General features: G+C 45.5%; 1 protein-coding gene across 4 annotated transcripts in view; it reads left to right on the top strand.

Annotated features, from left to right (window-relative positions):
- Positions 1 to 25,190, top strand: part of WDR62 (WD repeat domain 62) — a 45,107-nt gene that overhangs the window by 3,182 nt on the left and 16,735 nt on the right. For 3 of the 4 annotated variants that reach the window (XM_058708715.1, XM_058708716.1, XM_058708718.1), the window contains 12 exons: positions 695 to 786; positions 1,661 to 1,723; positions 4,749 to 4,806; positions 5,036 to 5,206; positions 5,966 to 6,103; positions 6,524 to 6,706; positions 8,944 to 9,104; positions 10,296 to 10,485; positions 18,924 to 19,061; positions 20,544 to 20,722; positions 22,134 to 22,225; positions 24,339 to 24,464. In XM_058708715.1, the coding sequence (XP_058564698.1) occupies positions 695 to 786; positions 1,661 to 1,723; positions 4,749 to 4,806; positions 5,036 to 5,206; positions 5,966 to 6,103; positions 6,524 to 6,706; positions 8,944 to 9,104; positions 10,296 to 10,485; positions 18,924 to 19,061; positions 20,544 to 20,722; positions 22,134 to 22,225; positions 24,339 to 24,464 (1,591 nt within the window). The remainder of the gene's footprint in view (positions 1 to 694; positions 787 to 1,660; positions 1,724 to 4,748; positions 4,807 to 5,035; positions 5,207 to 5,965; positions 6,104 to 6,523; positions 6,707 to 8,943; positions 9,105 to 10,295; positions 10,486 to 18,923; positions 19,062 to 20,543; positions 20,723 to 22,133; positions 22,226 to 24,338; positions 24,465 to 25,190) is intronic. The other variant, XM_058708717.1, reaches the window with a different exon arrangement.

Raw genomic sequence — 25,190 nt, 5'->3', positions numbered from 1 at the left:
TTTGCTTAGAGAATTTTAAAATTTTCAATGTGATCGTTCACTTGTTTCTTTACTTGTTGAACCTCTAGACTGTAAATTTGTTGAGGGAATAGATGTTGTCCACTCTTGCTCACGCCTGTGTCTCCCCTGCAGGGCCCAACATATGGACTGGCTTTGGAGCCAGAGACTAGCTGGGTTTGTATCCCAACTTTGTCACTCCACAGGCGTGGGATCTTGGGCCTCAATGTCCCCATCTGTAAAATGGGGTGATAATAGTGCCTTCTTTCCTTGGGTTGTGAGGCTTCGAATTTTTCATCCTTGTAAAATATTTAGAAACTTATTCAGAGGTCACCTTCTCAATGAGGCCTTCTCTCTTCCCTATACTCCCAATCTCCTTCCCTGCTTTATTTTTCTCTTCTGCTCCTATCAGCACCTGGCATCTGTTTTACATGTTTGTTCTGTTTATTTTTTATGTCCTCCATCCCATCATGATTAGGACGTGAGCTCCAGGAGGGCAGGGGTTTTTGTCTGTCTTCCTCATCGTTCTGTGTCCTTCAAAGGAATGTTGAGAAGAACAAATGTTAGCTGTTGGTCACATGACTGTAGAAGTTCAGTTAGTATTAGATGCAACAGGGACTGAATGGGTGGCTGAGGCAGTGGTGCCACGGAGAGCCTACTGGGACATGTCCTTCTGACTTGGACATTTCCCCCACAGGTGTCGCTCGAGAAGGTGCTTGGCATCACAGCCCAGAACAGCAGTGGCCTGACCTGTGACCCCAGCACAGGCCATGTGGCCTACCTGGCAGGGTGAGTGAGTGGGCGGGCCTTGGCTTTTCTGGCTGTAGGATGCAGGTAAGCTGCCTACCCCTGAGGACTGTGGAGAGGCCCATCTGGGTCTAGAACAGCACCTGGCATGTGGTGAGCACCATGAAAGCCTTATTGTGACTGCAGATGGGAGGTGGTGGCGATTCTGGGAAATACCCAAGCCATGGTGTCAGACAGCCTGGATTTGTCCCAGCTCCACCGTGTGCTCTTCTGTGAACCCCTGCTGCTTCGTCCATAAAACACAACTAGGAATATCCTCCTTTTGGGTAGTTGAGAGGACTGAAAGATCTCCTCCTGTTTATTCCATAAATACTGATCTAGCCTGGCACTGTTCTAGGCGCCAAAGACCCCTCCACTCCTGGAGGGCAGGGGCAGATCTGTAGTCCTTACTAATGAATAATATCTGTCTGTCATTGAGTCTTTACAATGCAGTCCAGGATAGAGGACAAGGGTGGGCTCTTGAATCTGTTATGGATTCATATCCCCACTCTGTTCCTGACCTGCTGGGTGGTCCTGGGCAAAGGATTTTCCCTCTCTGGGCTTCAAGTTTCCTCATCTACAAGAGGGGGCTAAGATTTCCGACTTTACCTGTCATTTGTAAGGATTTAAAGAGATTGTGCACATAAGGTCTTTATTAGCCCAGTGCCTGACAGAAGAAGTGTTGGTTTCTATTTAAGAATATATTATCTAATAACTTGAAGTGTCCTAAAATTCTCAGCATTAGACACCTGGAGAAGGAGGAGAGAATCTTCTGTTCAGAGCCTTATTTATGTGTGGGCTTTTCTGTTGGGAATAGAATCATCCCTGGACCCCAATACTCCCCTCAGTTTGGGCACATTTCCCTCTTTCTCCCCAGCTGTGTGGTGGTGATTTTGAACCCCAAGGAGAACAAGCAGCAGCACATTTTTAACACTGCCAGGTAGGCTGGGGCCTGGACATTGGGTAGGGGTGGGGTGAGGGTCCCGGCACACACCCCCTTCCCCACATGGCTTGGGAGTTCGTAGGTGGGTGACTAACTCATTCACTCACCCGTCGGTTCAGCGACGTTGTTGCTTTGTGCTAGGTAGTGTTCCGGGTGCTGGGGACAGTGAACAAAAGACATGAGAATCTCTGCTCTTGTAGAGCTGACAGTCCAGCAGGGAAGACAGACTAAACCAGTTGGCAAATTACTAGCCAACTCTGACCATCGCTATGGGGGAAATAACGAGGATGTGTTAGGGCAGGTTTGCAGGCAGAAAATGGAGGAAAACCATATCAGAGGTCTCGGGGAGGGCCTCTTGGAGGCTGAGACCTGAAAGAAGTAAGGGAGTGACCCCCGCAAAAGTGTAGGGGGCGTCTTCCAGATAGAAGGAACAGCAAGGGCAAAAGGCCCTGCAGTGAGTAAGAATCTTGGTTTTTTGAGGAGCAGCCGGAGATTCTTTTGCCTGGAATTGGAGGAGGGGGCAAAGGGGAGAGGAGGCTGAAACAGAAGCTGCTTCTGGGTCTTAACAATTGTTTAACTTTTCACATTGAAACCATTTTAGGTTTTAAAGAACAATACAAAGAATGCCTGTCTACTTTTCACTCATTTTCCCCAGATGTTGACCTTTTACCATATTTGCTTTATCATTCTCAGTCTATATACATAGTAATTTTTTTTTTGAACCATTTGAGAGTAAATTGGGGACATGATACCCCTGTGCCTCTAAATATTTCAGTGTGGATTTCCTGGGCATGGGGTGGGCATTATCCTTCAAAACCACAGTACATTCAACAAAGTCAGGAAATTAAAACTGGTACATCACTACCAACTAAGCCTCTTTCAAGTTTTACCATTTACCCCAAGAATGTTCTTTAGAGCAAAAGAATTCTGTCCAGAATCACACGTTGCTCAGTTGTCTCTTTGGTCTTCTTCAGTCTAAAGCAGTTCCTTTGTCTTTTCTTGACTTTTATGACCTTGACACTCGAGGATGACAGGCCAGGTATTTTGTAGAATGCTCCACCCTTTGGGTTTGTCTGATGTTTCCTCATAGATAGACTGAGGTTCTGCATCTTTGGCAGGAACACCTCAGAAGGAATGCTGCATCCTCCTCAGTGTGTTCTGTCAGGCGGTGCATGATATTGACCTCTCTTACCACCAGTGGTGTTCCCTTGGGCCCTTGGTTAAGGTGGTGTCTGCCAGGCTTTTCCACTGTGAAGCTTCTCTTTTCCCCCCGGTGACTAGTGAGTATGTTGTGGGGAGCATCTCTGAAACTGCATGTATCACCCTGTTCCTCACCACACTTTCGTTCATGCTTCTTAGCATGGCTTTGACATTTTTCAAAGCCTCTGCAGGGAATTCTGATGGCCAGGGCTTTGCCCTGTCAGGTAACTTGGGCACGACTTCCCTGTGTTGAGGTCTCCTTGTCTCAAAACTGGCTGAGAGACCTGAGTTCATGGAGCATGCCTGAGGAATTAGTGCAGCGATGCCCATAGAGCATTTTGTGGAGGGCCAGGCCCAGGGTCAGGGCACACGACAGGCTAGGAGTGGCTGCAGTCAACAGAAACCCATGAGCATGGCTCCAAACACAAGGGCATGCTCTTTGTGCTCGAAAGAAGTCTGGAGGTGAGGACCCAGGGGCTGGTGTCTCTGCAAGCCTCAGGAATCCCAGTCTGCCTGTCTTCTTGTTCCACCGTGCCTGTTGTGAGGCCTCTGTACTTGAGGTTGTCTCCTGGTCCAAGATGGAGTTCTGGCTGTCATGTCCGTCATTCAGAAGGGGAACGATTGGGGATCAGGACAAAGAGTTGCCTTTGAGAAGCTTTTCTGGAAATCCCACATGCGTTTCAGTTTACTTCTCACCGGCCAGACTAAATCACGTAGCTGTACCTGTGTAGAGAGGCGAGGAAATATACTCCAGCTGGAGACACTGCCATTCTAATTAAAATTTGGCTTCTGTCGGTGAGGAAGGATGGGCAGGTGGCGATCGGGTAGGCAGCTTGCCTTGTCTGCTGCCCTAGGAGTGGTGGGAAGCCACCAGAGAGTTAGGTGATGATGATAAGTGTTCTGTAAGATTGTCAGAGACTCAGAGGCATTCGCTTAGTTACCTGCACACCAACTAACTCACGTGAGGGAGACCATTACTAGACCATTAAGGAACACAGGTAAAATAGGATTAAAAGAGAGAGTGGAGGGGCACCTGATGGGCTCAGTTGGTTGGGCGACTGATTTCTGCTCAAGTCATGATCCTAGAGTTGTGGAGCCCAGTCCCACGTTGGTCTCCGAGCTGAGCGTGGAGCCTGCTTGAGATTCTTTCTCTCCCCTCCTCTCCCCAGCTTGTGTGTGCGTGCTCTCTCTCTCTCTCAAATAAAAAAAGAGAGAGAGAGGGGAGAGGAAAAAAACAAAGTAGTCTGGGAACCATGAAACTTGCTGCCAGAAAAAACATGCAAACTACTCTGGTCATTCAGTCCTTGTGCAGGCTAGAGAGAAACATGTTGGTTGTTCATGGGTTTTCCAGAACACTTTGAGTATTTAGCAGTGGAGCACATGCTGTCTCAGTGTGATGTCTGCCAGCACCCCCCCCCCCCCGCCCCCCCACAGTTAGGACAGATTGGTACCATTTCCTGCACCTGAATTCTCAGGGTTACAGGGTGGGTGGGGCCTTAGGGAGCCCACCCCTGCTGAGCAAGAGGAAAGGAAGGTCCTTGTACAGCGACCACCCTATCTATGTTTGGGGACTTTGCTTTTACGCCTGGTTTCCTGTGCCACTGACCCTCTTCTGTCAGTGGGGAATGCAGGGAACGCGCTGTATGCTGTGCTGGGCACACGCGCAACATTGGCTCTGTGGGAGCTGCTGGCACTCACCTCTCCTGGCCTCTTTCAAGGCTTGGGAGCAAGGAGTAGGCAGAGTTCTGTGAGCACAGCCAGGCTGGGATCTGGCTGCCTACCCTCCTTGGAACCAATGACCGGCACCTTTCCCTTCCCTCAGGAAGTCGCTGAGTGCTCTGGCCTTCTCCCCTGATGGGAAGTACATAGTGACAGGGGAGGTGAGTTGTGTTTGTGAGTGGGTGGGGAGGGATCTTGGGGCCATTCCTTCTACCCCACAGTAGGCATGGGAAGCCCCTAGAATAGCTTCTTCCTGGGCCAGAAAGCCCCATGGCAGATGGGGGAGGTGGTTTTGGGGCATACTGGGGCAATGCCAATTTTAGCCCCAGTAGCCCTTCCAGCCCCTCCTGGTGCAGATCCCAGCAGCAGTAATGGCCCAACCTTCCCCAGAACGGGCACAGGCCTGCTGTGCGCATCTGGGATGTGGATGAGAAGAATCAGGTGGCAGAGATGCTGGGCCACAAGTACGGCGTGGCCTGTGTGGCCTTCTCCCCCAATATGAAGCACATCGTGTCTATGGGCTACCAGCACGACATGGTACTCAACGTCTGGGACTGGAAGGTGAGAAGACTGGTGGGGGTACCCTGCAGCTCAGGCATTGAGCGAACTTAAATGAGATAATTTGGTAAAGTGTTCATTTATCTGGAAAATATTTATTGAGCACCTAGTGCATGCTGATCCCAGTTTTAGACACTTACTGTGAGGCATACGACAAGCTCTAACTAGCAGAATTACATAATTATTCTCATACTGACCAGCTGTGACCTTGAGCAAGTGACTTTACTTATCTGTGGGTCCGTTTCCTCATCTGTAAAAAGGATACGTTAGCATCTCCCTTGTTGAGTTGTGAGAATTCAGTGAGTTAATATGCACTGAAAGGCTGGATTTGGGAACAGCTAGGGGAGGACTTGGAGGTGGCAGAAGTGGGTGGCAAATCCTGGCTCTGTTCACAATGTGCTGTGTGATCTTGAGCACATGACACCACCTCTCTGAGCCTGGCAGAGGTGGGGAGAAGCACCTACCATATAGGACAATGGAGAGGATTTCATCCTGCAAAGGCTCTGCCACATGTGAGCTGTAGAGCTGGGACTCTTGGGGAGAGCTCTGGAACTTACGCACGCATGGAAACCTTTCCAAACCTCAGTCTCCTCTGATTAGTAAAGATAAGAGTGCCACACGTAGGTTTCCCCAAGGGCCCAGAGGGCCCCAGGAAAACTGACCTGGAGCAGGGGATGGCTGAGTGATACAGGGCTCAGGCACAGGCACAAATGATCCAATGGCTGGGTGCTAGTGTGAACTTCTGTGCATTGATTCTTCCAGAAAGACATTGTGGTGGCTTCCAACAAAGTATCATGCAGGGTCATCGCCCTCTCTTTCTCAGAGGACAGCAGCTATTTTGTCACCGTAGGGAATCGGCATGTGAGGTTCTGGTTCTTGGAAGTCTCCACTGAAGCAAAGGTAGGTTTCTGCCCCTGTCCCCTTAGCCAGGCCTGGCGGTTAACCATTAGGGGCAGTGTGGACTCCTGTTTCTACCTGAGATTTGGAGCCAGTGATCTCAGAGGTTGTCTGGCCTCTGGTTCAGCTTCTGCTTCTGGGCCTGCTCAGACAGCTCAGGTGCTGTCAGGCCCTGCTGGGAAATCTCCTCCCGACACACGGACCCTGGGGCCAGACCTCTTTTCTGGACTGCCACCTTCCAGCCACTCTGCCTAGAAGTGTCTGTTCTGCTTTTTTCTTCCTTTCTCCTCCATTTGGAGGAATGCCTTCGAGCCCTTCTGTTTAGCTATGTGTCATATCATCTGGTCATGAGAGTCCCATTGTGACCTTGCTGGGGTCGAGGTCATGCGGACAATGTCTTACTATGCCCTGCTGTGCCTCCAGGTGACGGGCACGGTGCCCCTCGTAGGGCGTTCAGGCATCCTGGGAGAGCTGCACAACAACATCTTCTGTGGCGTGGCTTGTGGCCGGGGCCAGATGGCAGGCAATACCTTCTGTGTGTCCTACTCGGGCCTCCTCTGCCAGTTCAATGAGAAGAGGGTGCTGGAGAAGTGGATCAACCTGAAGGTACCCCACCCTCCCTGTCTGCCATCAGTGGGGAAAACACTCTTCCCAGGACATGTGTCTCTGGGGACATTCAGTAATGTCCCTGCCGGGTAGTTGATTCCACTAACTCTGGATTTAACCTCTCAAAAGTTTTGCTTGTGAGACTTTTGGTGAGAAACTTTCCCTCAGTGAGCCTCAGTTTCCTCATCTGTAAAATGGAAATCCTGATGCCTACCTCACAGAGTTAATAAGGGAGTCCCATGAGATAATATATAGAAGGTGCTCAGCACAGTGCCTGGTACCCTGTAATGGGGTCAAGGTTACAATCGCTCTCCTGTCACTGTTTGATCCAGTTCCCATTTTTCTTCTTCACTGAGCACTCTTAACTGGTGGGAGGACTGCATTTTTTTTTTTAATCTAAGGTATGATTGACTTCATTTTTCATTCAAAAAAGACTATGTTAAAAATACATAACTTTTTTTTAAGTTTATTTATTTTGAGAGAGAGAGTGAGAGTGTGAGCAGGGGAGGGGCATAGAGAGAGAGGGAGAGAGAGAACCCAATCAGGCTCCACACTATCAGCACAGAGCCCATTGCAGGGCTCAATCTTGCGAACCATGAGATCACGACCTGAGCCGAAACTAAGAGTGGGGTGCTTACCTGATTGGGCCACTGAGGTGCTCTTAAAACATTTTATTCATTTTTTAAAAAAATTTTTTGAATGTTTATTTTTGAAGGAGAGAGAGAGAGAGAGAGAGAGAGACAGAGCGTGAGCAGTGGAGGAGCAGAGAGAAAGGGAGACACAGAATCCAAAGTGGGCTCCAGGCTCTGAGCTGTCAGCACAGAACCTGACATGGGGATGGAACTCACAAACCATGAGATCATGACCTGAGCCGAAGTCAGACGCTTATCCGACTGAGCCACCCAGGCGCCCCCTCTTATAACATTTTAAACCAAAGGATGGGGGCTTCTGGGTCTCTCAGTTGGTTAAGCATCCAACTCCTGATCTCAGCTCAGGTCATGATCTCACAGTACGTGGGATTGAGCCCCGAGTTGGGCTCTAGGCTGACAGTGTGAGTCTGCTTAGGATTCTTCTCTGCCCCTTCCCACTCTCATTCTCTCTCTCTCAAAATAAATAAATAAAAACTTATAAATAAATAAATAAACAAACAAATAAATAAATAAACAAACAAAATAAAGGATGTTACATCTATAAATTGCAGAACTACTTTTCTTCAGGATCTGAGGGTTTGAATCCAAACTGTCTTCCTGTTCTGAGACTGGATGCCCATTGGCTATCAGCAGGAGCATAATGGTTTTCCCTCCTTTTCCTACTCCTGATTTTTTTTTTTTTTTTTTTGAGAGAAAAGAGCATGCGAGTCGGGAAGGGGCAGAGAGAGAATCCCAAGCAGTGCATAGCCTGATGTGGGGCTCCATCTCCCCTGTGAGATTGACCTGAGCTGAGATCAGGAGTTGGACACTTAACCGACTGAGCCACCCAGGCACCCCATCCTACTCCTGCTCTTGTGGCTCCCCTCCAGAACTCACCTTTAGGGTTAAAGGAATGGTGTCAGGCCTGTGGAAGAATTCAGAGTTTCATCTGTTTTTCCTAGTTGGTTAAACAGCATTTGTTTTTTTCTCGTTTGAATCCTCTTTCTAGAACTTTGGCAGCTTAAGCAAGTCCAAAGCTTTTGACAGATGGATGGTTAGCCCCTGAGCAGTTGTCATAAATGACAACTTACAAATTAAGTTCCTCTAGACTTGGACAAACTCCTGTAATCTGTATCCAGAGGTCTGACACTTCCTGCCCTGTCCATCTGTGTGTTCTGGCAGGATAGATGGCCCAATTGTCTTTCCTGTATACGGTAACATTTTTCTGTGTTGCTCTGAAGTATAATCTCTATGAAGTTGTTTTCAAACAATAGGGAGTAAAATGTAAGCTTCAAATTCAACCCTGTTACTGCAAATTACCTATCTGAAGTCACAATCTGCTGAACAGATTATTTTCCACACACAGCTGAGTTCCTCTGTAGACAATAACAATTCTGTCATAATTTGTGCCTCTGTCTGCCTGCTGGCATGTTTCTTTCAATGGTGACTGCTACATCCTGATTTCAAAAGTCTTAAAATTTGCTAAAATAGACTTCTCAGACCCAAAGAACTATAAGGCTTCTCTGGAGGCTGTTCTGTTAGTCCCTGTGTCCCTGAACTGGGCCACATGGAACACCAAGTACACTTGTGTTCCCTTTGCCCCTACAGGTCTCTCTGTCTTCCTGCCTGTGTGTCAGCCAGGAGCTCATCTTTTGCGGCTGCACAGATGGGATAGTCCGCATCTTCCAGGCCCACAGCCTGCAGTACCTCGCGAACCTGCCCAAACCGCACTACCTTGGGGTGGACGTCGCCCAGGGCTTGGAGCCCAGGTACTGCCCAGCAGGGGGAAGGAGAGGAGCCCACTCAGTCTGTCCACTGACATTCACTCATGCTTCCGGCCCCATCTACCTATCTGGCCAGCCCTGGGCTGGAAGGAGACAGCTATAATGAGGCAGCAAAATCTCTGCCATCATGAAGTCTGCAGTCTAGTGAGGGAGCTTGATGATAAGCAAGTACACAAACGAGACCATTTCAGATAGTCATAAATGCTGTGGTGAAATAAAGCAGGGACTCAGGAAGGAAAGTGCCCGGGGATGGGGCTGTGTTGATTGGCAGCCAGGGGAAGTGTCTTTGGTGAGAGGGAGCCAGCTGTGTGGAGACCTGGGTCCCAAGAGCAAGCGTAAAGACCTGAAGGGAGAAACACCCTGGGCTTGGTGTGTTGCAGGAACAGCTAGGGACTGTGTGATCAGAGCCTAGTGTACCAGGGGAAGATGTTGGGAGACAGGTCTGAACATTTATGGAGACTGGCAGGGGAAGCTTCCTTCCAATAAAGGAAGTCTTTTCTGATGTCAGTGGGCAGCCTGATTTCAGGCATTGGCATTGGTTATATGGTCAGGCCTTGAGCATTGATCCCTCTGGCTGCCATGTTGAGAGGGGGTGGAAGGGGTGAGCTGTGCTGTATCTTCCCCTTTGTTGTAAGGCTGTTTGGTGTCTGTAAAACGTAGGACCTACCTCTCATGGAGACTGGGAATTCAGTGTCACTAAAGCTCTCAGATCGGCGTGTCATAGATGCTCAGTAAACTGTAGCCTTTGTAGGGAGGCCCCAGGTCAGGGGACAGCTCCCCAGCCCCTTGCATAGGGATTTTTGATCACATGTTGGTGGGGCCAATGAGAGAGAACTGAGAACTGATGGTATGTGCCCATCATCCTTCCATGCTCAGAGAGAGGATGGAGCTTGGGTTGGATTAGATGAAGGGAGAGAGATGTTAACAGGAGTCAAAAATTCAAATGTTCTCAGGGGCCAGCCAGAAGCTTCCAGTTTACAACCTTTGGGCTAGAAGCAAAAGCAAAGGAACTGGGAGGGAGGAAGGAGAAGTGGAGTCGGAGTGGGAGATGGACCATCCCAAATAAAAGGAATGGCATTGCCAAGCAAGAGGCAGCTAGCTCAGGTGTCACCAGGAGCAGCTGTCACTACTCACAGTGACATTGATGGTGACTGATAGCACATGTGGCCTTGTTAGCTTCCTCTTCCACAGAAAGGCAGAAGCAGTCTACCCGGATACGGTGGCACTGACCTTCGACCCCATCCATCAGTGGCTGTCCTGCGTGTATAAGGACCACAGCATCTACATCTGGGATGTCAAAGACATCAACAAAGTAGGCAAGATGTGGTCGGAGCTCTTCCACAGCTCCTACGTCTGGAACGTGGAGGTGAGTCCCTGTTTTCTTCCCTCTGCCCCTGCTCGGCTCCCATCTGGGGCTCATCTGGGGAAAGCTTCCGCAGTTTAGGGAACCCATTCAGCTCTTCCTTCACAAGATCCCAACTTTGTGCCAGATGCTGTTCTATCTAGGTGCTGGAGACATAGCTGGGAAGGAAACTGATGAAAGTCCTGCATTCGGGGGGGAGAGTAAACCCACACGTCATCAACACTAACCAAGCAGCACTACCTCTCCAAAGAAAAATAAAACAGCGTAGGGCAAAAGGGATCAAGGGTGCTATTCTAGAGAGGGGAATGATCAGGGAAGTCCTCTCTGAGGACATGACATTCAAGCAGAGACCTGCAGGAAGCGAGGCATGTGGCCACTGGGGAGAACAGTGTCAAGAGCATGTGTACCTTGGAGAGCTTGCTGTGGAGACCATTTGTGTAGTTTAGTGCTTTTCTAAGTGTTGAAGTTTTCTGAGAATGAGTCTTTGGGATGTTTTCATTCTCTAAAGCTGTTCTAAGTCCTTGCACATAAGACAACCAGTGGGGAAATAGTTATATTCTACCTTTTTTTTTCTTTTTTTGTCCCTCAGATTTCTTACTGATAGAGCACTTGTCCTAGAGAAATTATGTTTTTGGTGGCCCAGTTCACAACTGGGAGAAATAACTTGATCCGTTTGAATAAGCATTGTTTAGCCCTCTGACTGCTTGAATCCATCTGCCTTCGTAGATCTGAGTTTTCTGCTGATAGCACTTTTCTCTTAACAAGCATGTTGTTTAAATAACTTTAAATTTTTGTATATAAATATATTCTCTTTGAAAAACAGGTGAAATATTTCAAAGCTAAAGACTGTTTTGATCACTTCCCTATCCCCCAATCCTGCTCTCTCTCACCCTCACCTTTGTTGTTGGTTTAGTATATGCTCTTTCAGTTCATTTTCTTTGCATCCACCTGTTATTTATATATCTGTCTCTTCAACAAAAATATCTGTGGGTGCATCTTTTTATCAGTTCTGGAAAGAACAGCCAGTACAGACTTAATAATTGCCTCTACCCTGTTCTTTCTCTTCATCTGTAACTCCAATGTCCTGTCTCTATCCCTCATACTTTTTATAAATAGGACAGATCTAGAAAACCACACAAAAGAAATGTACAGTTTATTAATTATTGTTAGCAGCTATTGGTGCTCAATGCATAGATCCATTTATTCCTTGGGGGTTGCAATATGGTGATATTCTAATTCTATCATTTCTTTTTATTAGTTGGACTACTTATATGAAGAAACAATTCCCCTCATCTACCATTTGGTCACCCAGTGGTACACTTCATATAGGAAAGGCAGGATAAATGCTTGATTCTTTCCCTTTATTTACCAGTTTTCAAGATAATGAATTGGTTCCCTGTCCTCTAAAGGTAACTAGTTGTTTTTATTTAATATCATTCTAAACTCATATATGTAAATATATTGGATATATTTTATATATTGCAATTATTATTGCAACTATTGCAATTATTAACATTATTAAAGCTCAAATTGTCCCATCTTTGACCAGTGGGAGCATCTTTAAGTTGGCTCCTGAGTCCTTTGGACATGACCCTAGTCATCTTTCTTTGGTAGCTTCCTTGCTATTGGAGATGACGAGATGTTCCAGTTGCATCTTGTACATTTCCTGTCCCAGACCTGGAATCAACCATTTCTTGAAGAAGCCCTGAGTTTTTGTTTTGTTTTGTTTTCAGTGTGAACTGGTATTTCAAATTCACTGTCTGAGTGCTGGGGATGCTCATAGGTATTGGATTGATCCTTCCAGAATCCTAAAGACACGGGGGATGATGGAATTAGGATATCTCCCCAGTTAATCATTTACTTATTCCCACATTATATGTACAACAGTCTGAGAATGACGATTACTCAATTTTGAAAAGAGTTTAAAACTATTTTTTTGCCTATGTTCTCTCCATTCGCCCCCATTTTTAAAAATAGTTATACTATTTCTGTGTGATTTGATCATTATATACCATTATATACCACATTCTCTTCCTTATGACCCCATTTATTTGGGGGAGGGTAATAAGTGTACACATATATTGTGGTAAAATACACGTAGCATAAAATTCACCATTTAAATAATTTTAAAATGTACAATTCAGTGGCATTCAATACATTCGCAATGTTATACAACCATCCCTACTATCCAGCACTGGAACATTTTCATCACCTCAAAAGGAAACTCTGTACCCAAGCAATCAATCCCTTTTCCCACTTCCCCAACCCTAATCTGCTTTCTGTCGCTATGAATTTGCCTGTTCTGAATATTTCATACAAATGGAAAAATAAAATATGTAGACTCTGTGTCTGGATTCTTTCACTTAATGTTTTCAAGGTTTATCCATGTGGTTACATGTTTCAGTACTTCATTCCTTTTTTAGGGTTGAATAATATTCCACTGTATGGATATACCATGTTTTGTTTATCTGTTCATCAATTGATGGATATTTGTGTTGTTTCCATCCTCTGGCTTTATGAATAGTGCTGCTATGAACGTTCATGTACAAGCTTTGTTTGAACATCTGTTTTCAGTTCTTTTGGGTGGTATACCTGGTGGGCAGAATTGCTGGGTCATATGGTAATTCTGTGTTTAACTTTTTGAGGAACCCCCAAACTTTTCCCAGCAGCTGCATCATTTTACATTCCCACTAGCCATACTCCACATCCTTACCAACACTGTTTTTTATTTTTTATTTTTGAAGTATAGCCATCTTAGTGTTTGTGAAATGGTAGTATATTGTGGTTTTGACTTGCATTTCCCTAATGGTTAATGATACTGATGAATTTCTTTTTATGTGCTAGTTGGTAATTTGTATATCTTTGAAGAAATATCTATTCAAATATTTTGTCCAGTTTTTACTTGGGTTGTCTTTTTGCCTTTGAATTGTAAGAGTTCTTTACATATTCTGGATATCCTTATTAGATATATGATTTACAAATATTTTCTTCCATTTTTATGTTATTCACTTTCTTGTATCCTTTGATGTACAAAGATTTTTAATTTTGATAAAGTTCAATTTATTTTTTTCTTTTATTGCTTGTATCTTTGGTGTCATAACTAAAAAACCATTGCCAAATCCACAACCATGAAGATTTACTTTTCTTCTAAGGGTTTTATTATTTTAGTTCTTCCATTTAGGTCTTTGGTCTCTTTTGAGTTAATTTTTGTTAACTTTTATACTTGAAGCAAGGGTCCAGCTTCATTATTTTGCATGTGGGTATATAATTCCAGCACTGTTTATTGAACAGACTATTCTTTCCCCTTGGATAATCTTGGCACACTTGTTGAAAATCAGTTGACCATAGATGTATGGATTTAATTTTGTACTCTCAGTTATATTCCATTGATGTATGTCTATCTCTATGCCAATGGCACAGAATTTTGATTACTGTAGCTTTGTAATAAGTTTTGAAATTAGGAAGTGTGTTTCCTACAACTTTGTTCTTCTTTATCAATATTGGCACTATTTGGGATCAGCTTTTCTGTTTCTGAAAAAAAAAACACAACAACTTTATCTCCATTGTAATTTTTATCTTCTTCTTGCCAGCCCTTGGTTTAGTTTGCTCTTCTTTTCTAGTTCCTTAAGGGAGGACATTGTTGATTTGAGACTTTCTTGATGGAGGCATTTACAGCTATAAATTTCCCTCTGAATATTGCTTTTGCTGCATTCCATAAGTTTTGGTATATTGTGTTTTCATTTTCACTTGTGTCAAAGTATTTTCTAATTTCCCTTTGATTTCTTCACTGATCCATTGGTTGTGTAACAGTGCGTGATTTAATATTCACATATTTGTTAATTCTCCAAATTTCCTTCTGTTATTTGTAATTTCATTCTGACTGTCGTTAGGTTGTTTGTGTGATTACAGTCTTTTAAAATGTATTGACTTCTTTTGTTACCTTATAGGTGGTCTATTCTGGAGAATGCTCCATGTTTACTTGAGAAGAATGTGGGTTATGCCGTTATTGGGTGGAGTATTCTTTACATATCTGTTAGTCTGTTTGGTTTATAGTGTTTTTCTAGTCCTCTATTTCCTTATTGATAATTTCTTATAACTATCTTTTATTGAAAATGGAATGTTGAAGTCTTCAACTGTTATTATAATGCTGTTTCCAATTCTGTCAGTTTTTGCTTCGTGTATTTTGGTTCTCTGCTCTTATGTGTGTATGTTTGTATTATATCTTCTTGATGGTTGACCCCTTTATCAATATATAATGCCCTTCTTTGTCACTTGTAACAGTTTAAAAAAAATTTTTTTTTAAATATTTATTTATTTTTGAAAGAGAGAGACAGACTGTGAGTGTGGGGATGAGGGGGCGGGGGGCAGAGAGAGAGGGAGACACAGAATCTGAAGCAGGCTCCAGGCCCTGAGTTGTCAGCACAGAGCCCAACAGGGGCTTGAACCCATGAGCAGTGAGCTCATGACCTGATCCAAAGAGGGATGCTCAACTGACTGAGCCACCCAGGCACCCCCACTGGTAACAGTTTTTGACTTAAACTCTATTTTGTGTGATACTACTATATACATGCAAATTTCTTTTCTGGTTACTATTTGTATGGAGTATCTTTTTTTTTTTTTTTTTTTTTTTTTTTTTTTAATTTTTTTTTTCAACGTTTTTTATTTATTTTTGGGACAGAGAGAGACAGAGCATGAACGGGGGAGGGGCAGAGAGAGAGGGAGACACAGAATCGGAAGCAGGCTCCAGGCTCTGAGCCATCAGCCCAGAGCCCGACGCGGGGCTCGAACTCACGGACCGCGAGATCGTGACCTGGCTGAAGTCGGACGCTTAACCGACTGCGCCACCCAGGCGCCCCTCTTTTTTTTTTTTTTTTTTTTTTTAATATATGAAATTTATTGTCAAATTGGTTTCCATACAACACCCAGTGCTCATCCCAAAAGATGCCCTCTTCAATGCCCATCACCTACCCTTCCCTCCTTCCCAGCCCCCCATCAACCCTCAGTTTGTTCTCAGTTTTTAAGAATCTCTTATGCTTTGGCTCTCTCCCACTCTAACCTCATTTTTTTTTTTTCCATTCCCCTCCCCCATGGGTTTCTGTTAAGTTTCTCAGGATCCACATAAGAGTGAAACCATATGGTATCTGTCTTTCTCTGTATGGCTTGTTTCACTTAGCATAACACTCTCCAGTTCCATCCACGTTGCTACAAAGGGCCATATTTCATTCTTTCTCATTGCCATGTAGTACTCCTGTATGGAGTATCTTTTTACATACCTTTACTTTCACCCTGTATGTGTCTGGATACAAAGTAGCTTCTTATGGACAACAGAGAGTTGGATCTTTTTTTAATGAAGTCTGCCAATAATTTCCTTTTTATTACAGAGTTTAATCCCTTTACATTTAAGGTAATTACTCCTAAGATGGGATTTATTTTTATTTTCTTCTTTTCTTGCCTATCTCATAATTTTTTTTTGTTGAAACCTAGATATTTTGATTTTTATAATGTGATGACTCTGGAAATCAAATTCTTCTCCTCCACGCTGGGGTTTGTTGTGTGGGTTGTAGTTGTTTAGTGGTTTTTCTGAACTGTTTTTGTAAAGATTGTGTTCTTTTTCATGTGTAGTCACTAAAGTCTTTCCATTATCTAAGATGTCGGCTGTCGTGATTTGACAGCAGTTTCCTTAAATGTCAAAATGCAGCAGCTTCTTTCTTTTTTAAGCTCTCCCTGGTTATTGTAAGTTAGATTCCAGAGTTCTGAAAAAGTTGATTCTGACAGTTTTTTGGAGCTTAAGTTTGTTTTGGTGGAGGGATAGCTTTTTGGAGTTCTCCCCACTGTGCCGTTTTTAGTGATGTCACTTAACCCTCATTTATTCTTTGTTCTGCGAGTAACTATATATTTAATCTATGTTGATGTCTCTAGTTGTTTTTGTTGTCTGGAGCTCCTTTTTTTTTTTGAGAGAGAGCACGGGGGAGGGGCAGAGAGAGGGGGACAGAGGATCTGAAACAGGCTCTGCACTGACAGCACAGAGCCCGATGTGGACCTCGAACTCACGAGCCATGAGATCATGATCCGAGCCAAAGTCAGACACTTAACCGACTGAGCCAACCAGGTGCCCCTGGAGCTCATTCTTTAGAAGATTTGTCAGGAACAGTTCATGGGGACAGTATCTCCCAATATGAGTTTTTGCATATTGGTAAGTTTATATTTGCCCTTTATACTTGAAAGTCACTCCTGCTGGATAGAAAATGTTTGGCTCATGTTTTCTTTCCTTGTCTCTCTTAAATACATTATTTCATTTTCTTATGGTTATTGAAATGTCTGATTGTTTTCCCTTTTAAGTCACTTTCTGTGCTTGCCTAGAAGCCCAAAGGATTTCTTTCTTTTACTTTTAGGCCTAGTAATGTTACTCTAGAGTATATCTTGGTATTAGTTTTTATAGGTAGACATATTCCTGCTGTATACATTTTAGTATTTCTCTTCCCTTGATTTGGTTTTCTTCAGGGATTTCTATTATCTATATGTTGGATTCTCATTGCCTACCTCCAGTAGTGTCACTTTTTCTCAAATCCTTTTAGTTCTTTCATCATTTGTTTTATTTTTAATAATTTCCCCCTTTTAGGGGCGCCTGGGTGGCTCAGTTGGTTAAGTGTCCGACTCTTGGTTTCAGTTACGTCATGTGATCTCATGGTTTGTGGGTTTAAGCCCCGCATTCTGCCTCATGCTGACAGTGTGGAGCCTGCTTGGGATTCTCTCTCTCTGCCCCTCCCCCTCTGGCCCCCTCTGTCTCTCTCTCAAAATAAATAAATAAACTTAAAAGATTAAAAAAAAAAAAGCCCCCTTTTTACCTATTTCTTCATGCCTTACCTTTTTGTGTTTATTTGCTTTTGGATTCCTTCTAATTTGGTTTTTATTCCTGAAATGATCTCTTCATTTATTTCTAACTCTGAATTCTGTCATCTTATTTCTGAATTTCCTAATTGGGAAATTGTTTTGTTTTGTGGAAATATGTTTCTGGTGTGCTTTCTTTCTTTTCCTTTTATTTTAAAGGGTAACTTTGTTTGGCACTGGAGTTTGGTCCTTTCTTGTTTTCATTTCTAGAAATGGTATAGTTCATGGGGCACCTGGCTGGCTCAGTCCGTAGAGCCATGATCTGAGGGTCATGAGTTTGAACCCCACCTTGGGTGTAGAGATTACTTAAATAAAAATAAAAACAGAAGTTGGTGTGGTTGAGGGCAGATTTTCTAGCTTCCCAAGAAAGGATTCCATCTTCTATGATTTTTATACTATTTAAAAAAATATGGCAGCTTGCTTTCTGATATTTCCTTATTATGTTCCTATGTATGTGTTGTGCCCCTACCTTTTTCTAAGCCTCCTCTTTACTCTGGCTCTCCAGTGTCTATCCTGATCAGTCTTGTTTTCCTTCTGGGTGGGCCTTTGGCCATGGGTGAGAGCCATGGCAGGTCAGTGTTAAGAGTTCACAGGATCTTCACAGCTCCAGCCCCTTCCGACCTAATTGCCAAAGCACACACTCAACCACTATTGGAGTGGATAAAATCCTCCCGGTTTGAACTGCTGTTCAATTTGAACTGTTGTACTTTCCCTGTGAATACCCGTTGGCTACTTTGGGGTTATCCTTTGTTGGGTAACTACAGAGTTACTCAAAGAACAACAAAGTTGCTTCCTTCTGTGTTCTCTCATATACATGTTGACAAACTACTGGAGGTATTTAGTCCCTACCTGCTTGTATTTTGGGAGTTATGAGAATACCGTATCACCTAATTTTGCTGTAAGTGTTGTCTGTGGGGTTTTGGTTTTGATATCTGGTTGCTCATTTTGATGTGGCGATTTTAGATTAAAAATCTGTGCTACTGCTGTTATCATTTCCTCAGAACCCGGTTTTCCAGATTTGAAATCTCTCTATATGTCATCTTTTTGACTGTCTGACCTGCATTTTGCTTCTAGAAATAGTTCTATTTTGTTGTTTTTCAGCCCTGCTTGGTTAGTCTTTATAGTTTATGATCGGCTAGTCATACTTTTACTCTTGTCAAAGCTCTTCTATTTCTTTAAGCACGTTAAACATAGTTATTTTATGTTCTGTGTGATAATTCCAGTATTTGAAGCTGGATGGCTATTTCTGCTGCTTCTTGCTCATGGTACCTTGTTTCCTTTTGTGCTTAGTGACTTTTGATGGAGCTGCCCATTTGCCTTGGAAATTTACGTGTGGGGATGTTTCATGGCCTGGGCTGAAGATGGGGCATGGACAATATATAGTAGCATTCGGTGTCCTTGTTTTCTTGTTCATTTTTAACATAGAAGGCATTATGCCATGCCTATTTATCTGCCACATACTTTTTGTCACCAAAATGCACTAGTATATCATAATGCTGCCACTGACATGGTTGTAATGAATCGCCCTTTGCCTTGTTCTCTGGGGACTGTAGGTGTATCCGGAGTTTGAAGATCAGAGAGCTTGTCTGCCATCAGGATCTTTTCTTACTTGCTCCTCAGACAACACCATCCGCTTTTGGAACATGGATAGCAGCCCTGACTCTCACTGGCAGAAAAATATCTTCAGTAATGTGAGTGGCTCAATTATGAACCATATTTTAGGAGGAACTGAGACATACTTTAAGTAGGATATAGGGACAAGAGGGGGTCTTATGGACCTTGGTGTTAAGTTTCACTGAGGGCAAGAAGCAGGAAGCAAGACCGGTCACACTCTGTCGCCCTCTCTCTTGTCTCTCACTCTCTCCCTCTTTTTCTTTCTGAGGTAGTGTGGTCTGTCCTCTTTGCTTCTCTCTGCCCATCAGCTCCTGCTTTCTAGGTGTGTCAACACAGCTACTCCAGGCAACCTGACATATTCAGTAGAAATGAAATTGTTCCCCAGGTCTTGAGTCAGAACTCTCTGGAAGAACACCTGACAGACCAAATCAGGGAGGGGCTTCCCCTGTCTAGCTAACTGCCATACAGTGAAGCCTTGGGTGAGGGTGCTGGCAGCGTCCCAAAGAGAGCCATGATGTTGGGAGGGCTGAAGAAATGGTTGATATTGCTAGGTCAGTGAGGGAGCTTCTCTTAGGAGCTGAGATCTGATTCATGCATTCATTTATTCTGCAGATGCTTAGTAAGATCTATGCTAGGTGCTATGCTGCATGCTGGGGACACATCAGTGACTAAGACCCTCCTTCTGCCCTTGTGGCTCCCACAGTCTAGAAGGGAGAGGCACCAATAACTGCACAAATTATGGTATAATCATAAGCATGATAAGCATGGAAATAAATTGTGAAGTGTTAGTAGGATATGTAACAGTGTCATCTGATTTTATCTGTAGTGTGAGGGGCAGTTTCCTGGAGGAGGAGACAACTGAGCTGAGATGTGGAGGATAGGGATGAGCAAAGAGGGGAGGGGAGAGCGTCCTACACCAAGGGAATAGCCTGTGCAAAGGCCCTGAGGTGAGAAAGAGTTTGGGGAGTTGGAAAACCTGAGCAGTCACTGTGGCTGGAACAAAACAGGCCCTTAATGCAGGGTGTGTGTAGCAGGTGCCCTTTTACTCCCCTCACCCCCCCCCCACCCAGTACTACCACCTTCTCTTCTGCACCTGTGTGATATACATGTTATATTTGTCTGCATACAATAGAAAAACCCAAAGCCAAGAGGAAAAGTTTGGTTTTCTGACTCATAAAAATAGTCTGGAGGTCACCAGTCCAGGCTGTTTTGGCAGCTGCAGGAAGCCCTTAGAGACCCGAGAGCCTTTAGCTGTCCACACTGCCATTTTGGAGTCATCCTTGTCCTTGTCATCCAGTATGGCTGCGGGAGCTCCAGGCAGCAGGACGGAGGAAAAGGAAGCAGAGTGTTCTCACTTGTTTTATATCTCATTGACCAGAATGTATCCACAGAGCCTCACCCAGCTGCCAGGGGGACTAGGAAACAGTCACTCTGAGTAGCGAAGGTCAGATTTGGAGTTCTGGAGCTAATGAAGGACGGGAGGCCGGCTGTGGGGAGACAGGACTGCAGAGGTGCTTTGGCGCTTCCAGAGCACTGACCTCAGCCCTCTCCCTCCGCAGACCCTGCTGAAGGTAGTGTACGTAGAGAATGACATCCAGCACCTGCAGGACACGTCGCACTTCCCAGACCGGGGGGGTGAGAACGGGACGCCTGTGGACGTGAAAGCTGGGGTGCGGGTCATGCAGGTCAGTCCTGATGGCCAGCACTTGGCTTCAGGCGACCGAAGTGGAAATCTGAGGCAAGTGAGCCCTGGAGGGTGATTAGCAGACACTTCCCAGCTCAGGCTTGGATACTCGGTGGTGTGAAGGAGCCCTGGCCTCGGCACTCCCGCCGGCCCACTGGGAATGAGGGACTGTGACTAGCAAGCTGGAAAGCAGCTGTCCCTGACGACTTTAAGCTAAAAAGCGTCTTCCGGAGGGCTGACATAGGGCAGCCACGGGGACCTCCGCAGCTGGGGCTTGTGAACTGTGCCCGTGTTGTAGACAGGCACACATGTGTGACCTTAGGGTAGGGGGACAGTTCCAGACAGAGAGGATGCCAGCTGGAGCGTGGGGGGTCCTGGTGGCATGGGGGTGGGGGGGGGGGGCAGGAGGATGGGACATTTGAGGGCTCAGGCTGTTTTCCCACACTGTAGAGGTTTTTTAAGATGTCACCGGCCCAATAGGCGCTGACAGAATATGAACCCCGTCACGAGGTTTAAGTTGACAAATGACAGCTGTGACCACTTGGGTGCTGAGACTGGAGGAGTGAAAGGGATAGGGAGCCTGAGAGCAGGTGCTCCATGAAGGGGCAGCCACCGTGTGGCAGCAGAAGTGCAGGCTGCATTGTCACATGTTCCCATCGTCCAAGTAGAGCAAAGGGCTGAGTTTTCTCTGTGAAATTCTTTGATTTTTAAATGCTGGCAACTGTTTGGACACCAATCACCGTGTGAGGCAAACTGAATGTGTCTGTGGGCCATTCACACTGATTGCGCTCTGCTGTGAATGGTGAAAACAGCAGCGAGCCAACGTGGATGTAGCACTCTTCCCTGGCTGGCCACTGGCTTGACACTTACTCCTTTCACCCACCCTCTGGTGGAAATGCTGCTCTTAGCAGCTGGTTTCTAGATGGGTTAACTGAGGCAGGAGAGGCCAGTGGCTAAGCTAAGATGACAGGTAGAGTGAAGGACCTGGAGTGACTGTCTCTTATGTTATCCTAGAGCGCGTGTTGTTTGGTTTCATTTGGAGAGAATGAGGAAAGTTTAGATTTGAGAGTCTTTAAGAATGAGAGATAGGAATCAAATGTCCCATACCTATAGGTCCTATCCTTGAGCATGACCTCTGACCCCTGCCCCCAGCCCCACCCCCAGGAATCACCTCTGATATAGCCCTGTCCTAACCCCTGTTCTCCCAGAGGACTGTCCTAGTCCTGGCCCATGGAACCATAAGGGGCTGGGTGCTGCTTAGGTGGTCCAGGCTTGGCACTGCTACCTTTAAGATAGCTGGTTTCTAGAGGAGAAGAATGATTGGGCATCTAGATTAGCTGGCTGGGGCAGGAATTTCCCACATTGCCCGGCGGGTTGCTCTGACCTTTTCTAGCAGTTGCAGAACACCTAGCGCTGAGGGGTGGGGGCTCCGGGCAGGGTACAGCGGACAGCGTATGTCTCCCAGGATCCACGAGCTACATTTCATGGACGAGCTGGTCAAGGTGGAGGCCCATGATGCTGAGGTGCTGTGCCTGGAGTACTCCAAGCCTGAGACAGGTAAACCTGTGTGGGGTGAGGGGCAGGTAGGGGGAAAGCAGGAGAGCATTCCCCCCCTGGCCGAGCCACAGAAATGAGTGGTTGATGTCTCGTGGGGATGTGAGTGACAGCTGGAAGTCCTGTGTATAGTAAGCCCTGTCACTGGGCCCTGAGACCAGGGTAGCCAGGACTCTAGAATGCAAGACTCGGGCAGACAAGACTGGGCTTGACTTGCTTACCCTGATCCCCAATGCTCTGAATAGCTCTGAAAGAGGTGAGTGTTGAATGAGAGAAAGTATAAATGAGCTCATCCTCTGCTGGAAAAAAGAGAGCAACAGTTATATATCACAGATCAACCATATTATTTTGAAAAAGTTCAATGCCTACAGAAAAATTGCAAGAGTATTAGAATGAATACCCATATTCTTTTCACCCAGATTCCTCAGGGTTTTTTCTTTTAAATTCTATCTGACCCTATGACTGTATATATATGACTTTACCTGTTTCCCCATCTCCACTTCTATCTCTGTGTTTGTGCACGTGTGTGTACCTATGCACACGGACATAAAATATTCTCACATACATTTCTTTGGCTAACCTGTTTGAGACTAAGTTGAAGGCATGATCTTTCACTCTTCGATGTGTCTGTGAGCATTTCTTAGGAATGATGATATCCATTTACAGGACCATGTGCACTTATCAAATATGGAGGTTTCAAGGCACCTGGGTGACTCAGTCGATTAAGCATCTGACTCTTGATTTAGGCTTAGGTCATGATCTCACAGTTCATGAGTTCAAGCCCCACATCAGGCCCTATGCTGACAGCATGGAGCTTGCTTGGGATTTTCTGTCTCTTGCTCGCTGTCTGCCCCTGCCCTGTTCGTGTTCTCTCACTCTCTCAAAATAAATAAACTTAAAAAAAAAAAAAAAAAAAAAAAGGGAGGTTTCACTTTATATGGTTCTGTTATCTCCTCCGTGGTCCTTACTCCCAGTTTGCCGGCTGTCCCAATATTGTCCTTCGTAGCACCTTTGTTTTTCCAGTCCAGGTTCACAATTTAGTTTTCATAGCTCTTTTGTCACCTTTTTTTCTGGAACATTTCCACAGCCTTACTTTGTTTTTGTGATTTGACTTTCTCCAGAGTATAGGCCATTTTACAGAATTTCCTTCAGTTTGGGTTTGTCTGTTTTCTCATGATTTGATTCTGCTGATACATTTTTGGCAGGAATAGAACATTTTGGCAGGAATATATATGTTAGCAATCTTTCCCATACTCTTTTCTCCTTATTTGTTTCCCTGCACCCTCTGTCCCTGCACCCTCTGTCCCACCAGTTTTTCTTTTCTTCTCTTTTTTTAAGTTTATTTATTTTGAGAGAGAGAGAAAGAGAGAGAGAGCAAGCAAGCAGGGCAAGGGCAGAGAGAGAGAACCCCAAGCAGGCTCTGCACTGTCAGTGCAGAGCCTGACACGGGACTCAAAGTCAGGAACCATGAGATCATGACCTGAGCCGAAGTCGGATGCTTTACTGTCTGAGTCACTCAGGCACCACCCACCAGTTTTTCTTCAAATCTCTTTTCATTCAGTACATCCTTCATGAACTCCCCTCCACCTCAAGTCACGTGTTAGCCCTCAGACATGCGAGGCGACCAGGGTTGGCACTGTCTGAGGGGGCCAGCAGAGAAGACCCATTGGCAGAAGGAAGTGTGGCAGCGGGTTGTCAGTAGGGCCTGGACGAGACCCAGGTAGTCGGAGTTCAGAGAGTGAAGGAGCAGTGTTCTGGGGAGGCTGAGAAGTTGGCTGGGCTTCACATGGCAGCCAAAGAGTTGGCCTTGGCAGGAAGGAGTGCTGGGCTCTGCTGGGATGTCTGCTATGGGCACAGGTGGCAGAGCGTCCATGTACATCAAGATTCATCCCCCTGAACTGGGCATGAGATGTGAAGTGCCAAGGTTTGAGGGGCTCTGGGGAGAGACTGCAGAGCTAGGGGAATGGCCCCTTGCGGGTTTTGAGGCCAGGTGGCTGCAGTCACAGCACCAAAGACCCCTTTTTCCAGGCCTGGAAAGCTCAGTCACATTGTTCTCTGGGAGGCCAAGGCATCAGGCAGCCTCCTGAGAACCCAGTGCCACCCTGTCCACTCACAGGACTGACCTTGCTGGCCTCAGCCAGTCGGGACCGACTGATCCACGTGCTGAATGTGGAGAAGAACTACAACCTGGAGCAGACCCTGGACGACCACTCCTCCTCCATCACGGCCATCAAGTTTGCTGGTGAGTCCTTTCCTTCCTGCTTCGCCTGCCTTGGTTGGTGCACCCCTTTGGCTACACGTAATAACAAGACTCCCTTTAGTTTGAACAAAAAAGGGAAAAGCAAGCTCTGGATTCAGGCCCAGCTGGATCCAAAGGTTGATTTATTCTATTATTATTTTTTAAAATCATCAAGACTCCCTCTGTCAGCTACACCTTTCTGTGGTGGGCAGCATCTGGGTGTCACTGTGCCACTCGAAGGAGATTTCCCCTCTTCCTATCAATTTTGGCAGAAATTGGGAGCTGAATTCCCTTGTGCAGGCTTGAGGCACCTGCCCTTTTCAGAACAGTTATCGGTCCCAGGGCTTTGGGGTGTTTTCTTGGGCCAGATCTGACTCACGTGCCCCCAGCCCACACCTGCCTCCACCCCTGATCCAGAAGGACTGGCATTAGGTGGATGCCATTCCCCAAAAAGAAATCAGGGTGCCAATCCTGTGAGAGGACAGCGGGATGGGCACTGGTGACTTTGGCAGAAAAATAGGTGACTGCAAAGGTTGCCGGGAGCTAATTCTGTGCTGGGGAGGATCCTTGCACTGCAGTTAGTCCATTCCTTACCTCATTTACAGCGAGAGTCACACAGCAGTAGGTGCAGGCTTAGGATCTTGCCTTGGGCTGCCCTCCAAAGTGCATACTCAGCCAGGAAATCAAAGGGATTCCCTTTAGACTCAAAAGATTCAGTATGAAGGTTTG

Source organism: Neofelis nebulosa, chromosome 17, assembly GCF_028018385.1.
Source record: "Neofelis nebulosa isolate mNeoNeb1 chromosome 17, mNeoNeb1.pri, whole genome shotgun sequence".
Taxonomy (NCBI): Eukaryota; Metazoa; Chordata; class Mammalia; order Carnivora; family Felidae; genus Neofelis; species Neofelis nebulosa.
Note: the sequence above shows the minus strand (reverse complement) of the source record. Positions and strands in the feature narration are given on the sequence as shown.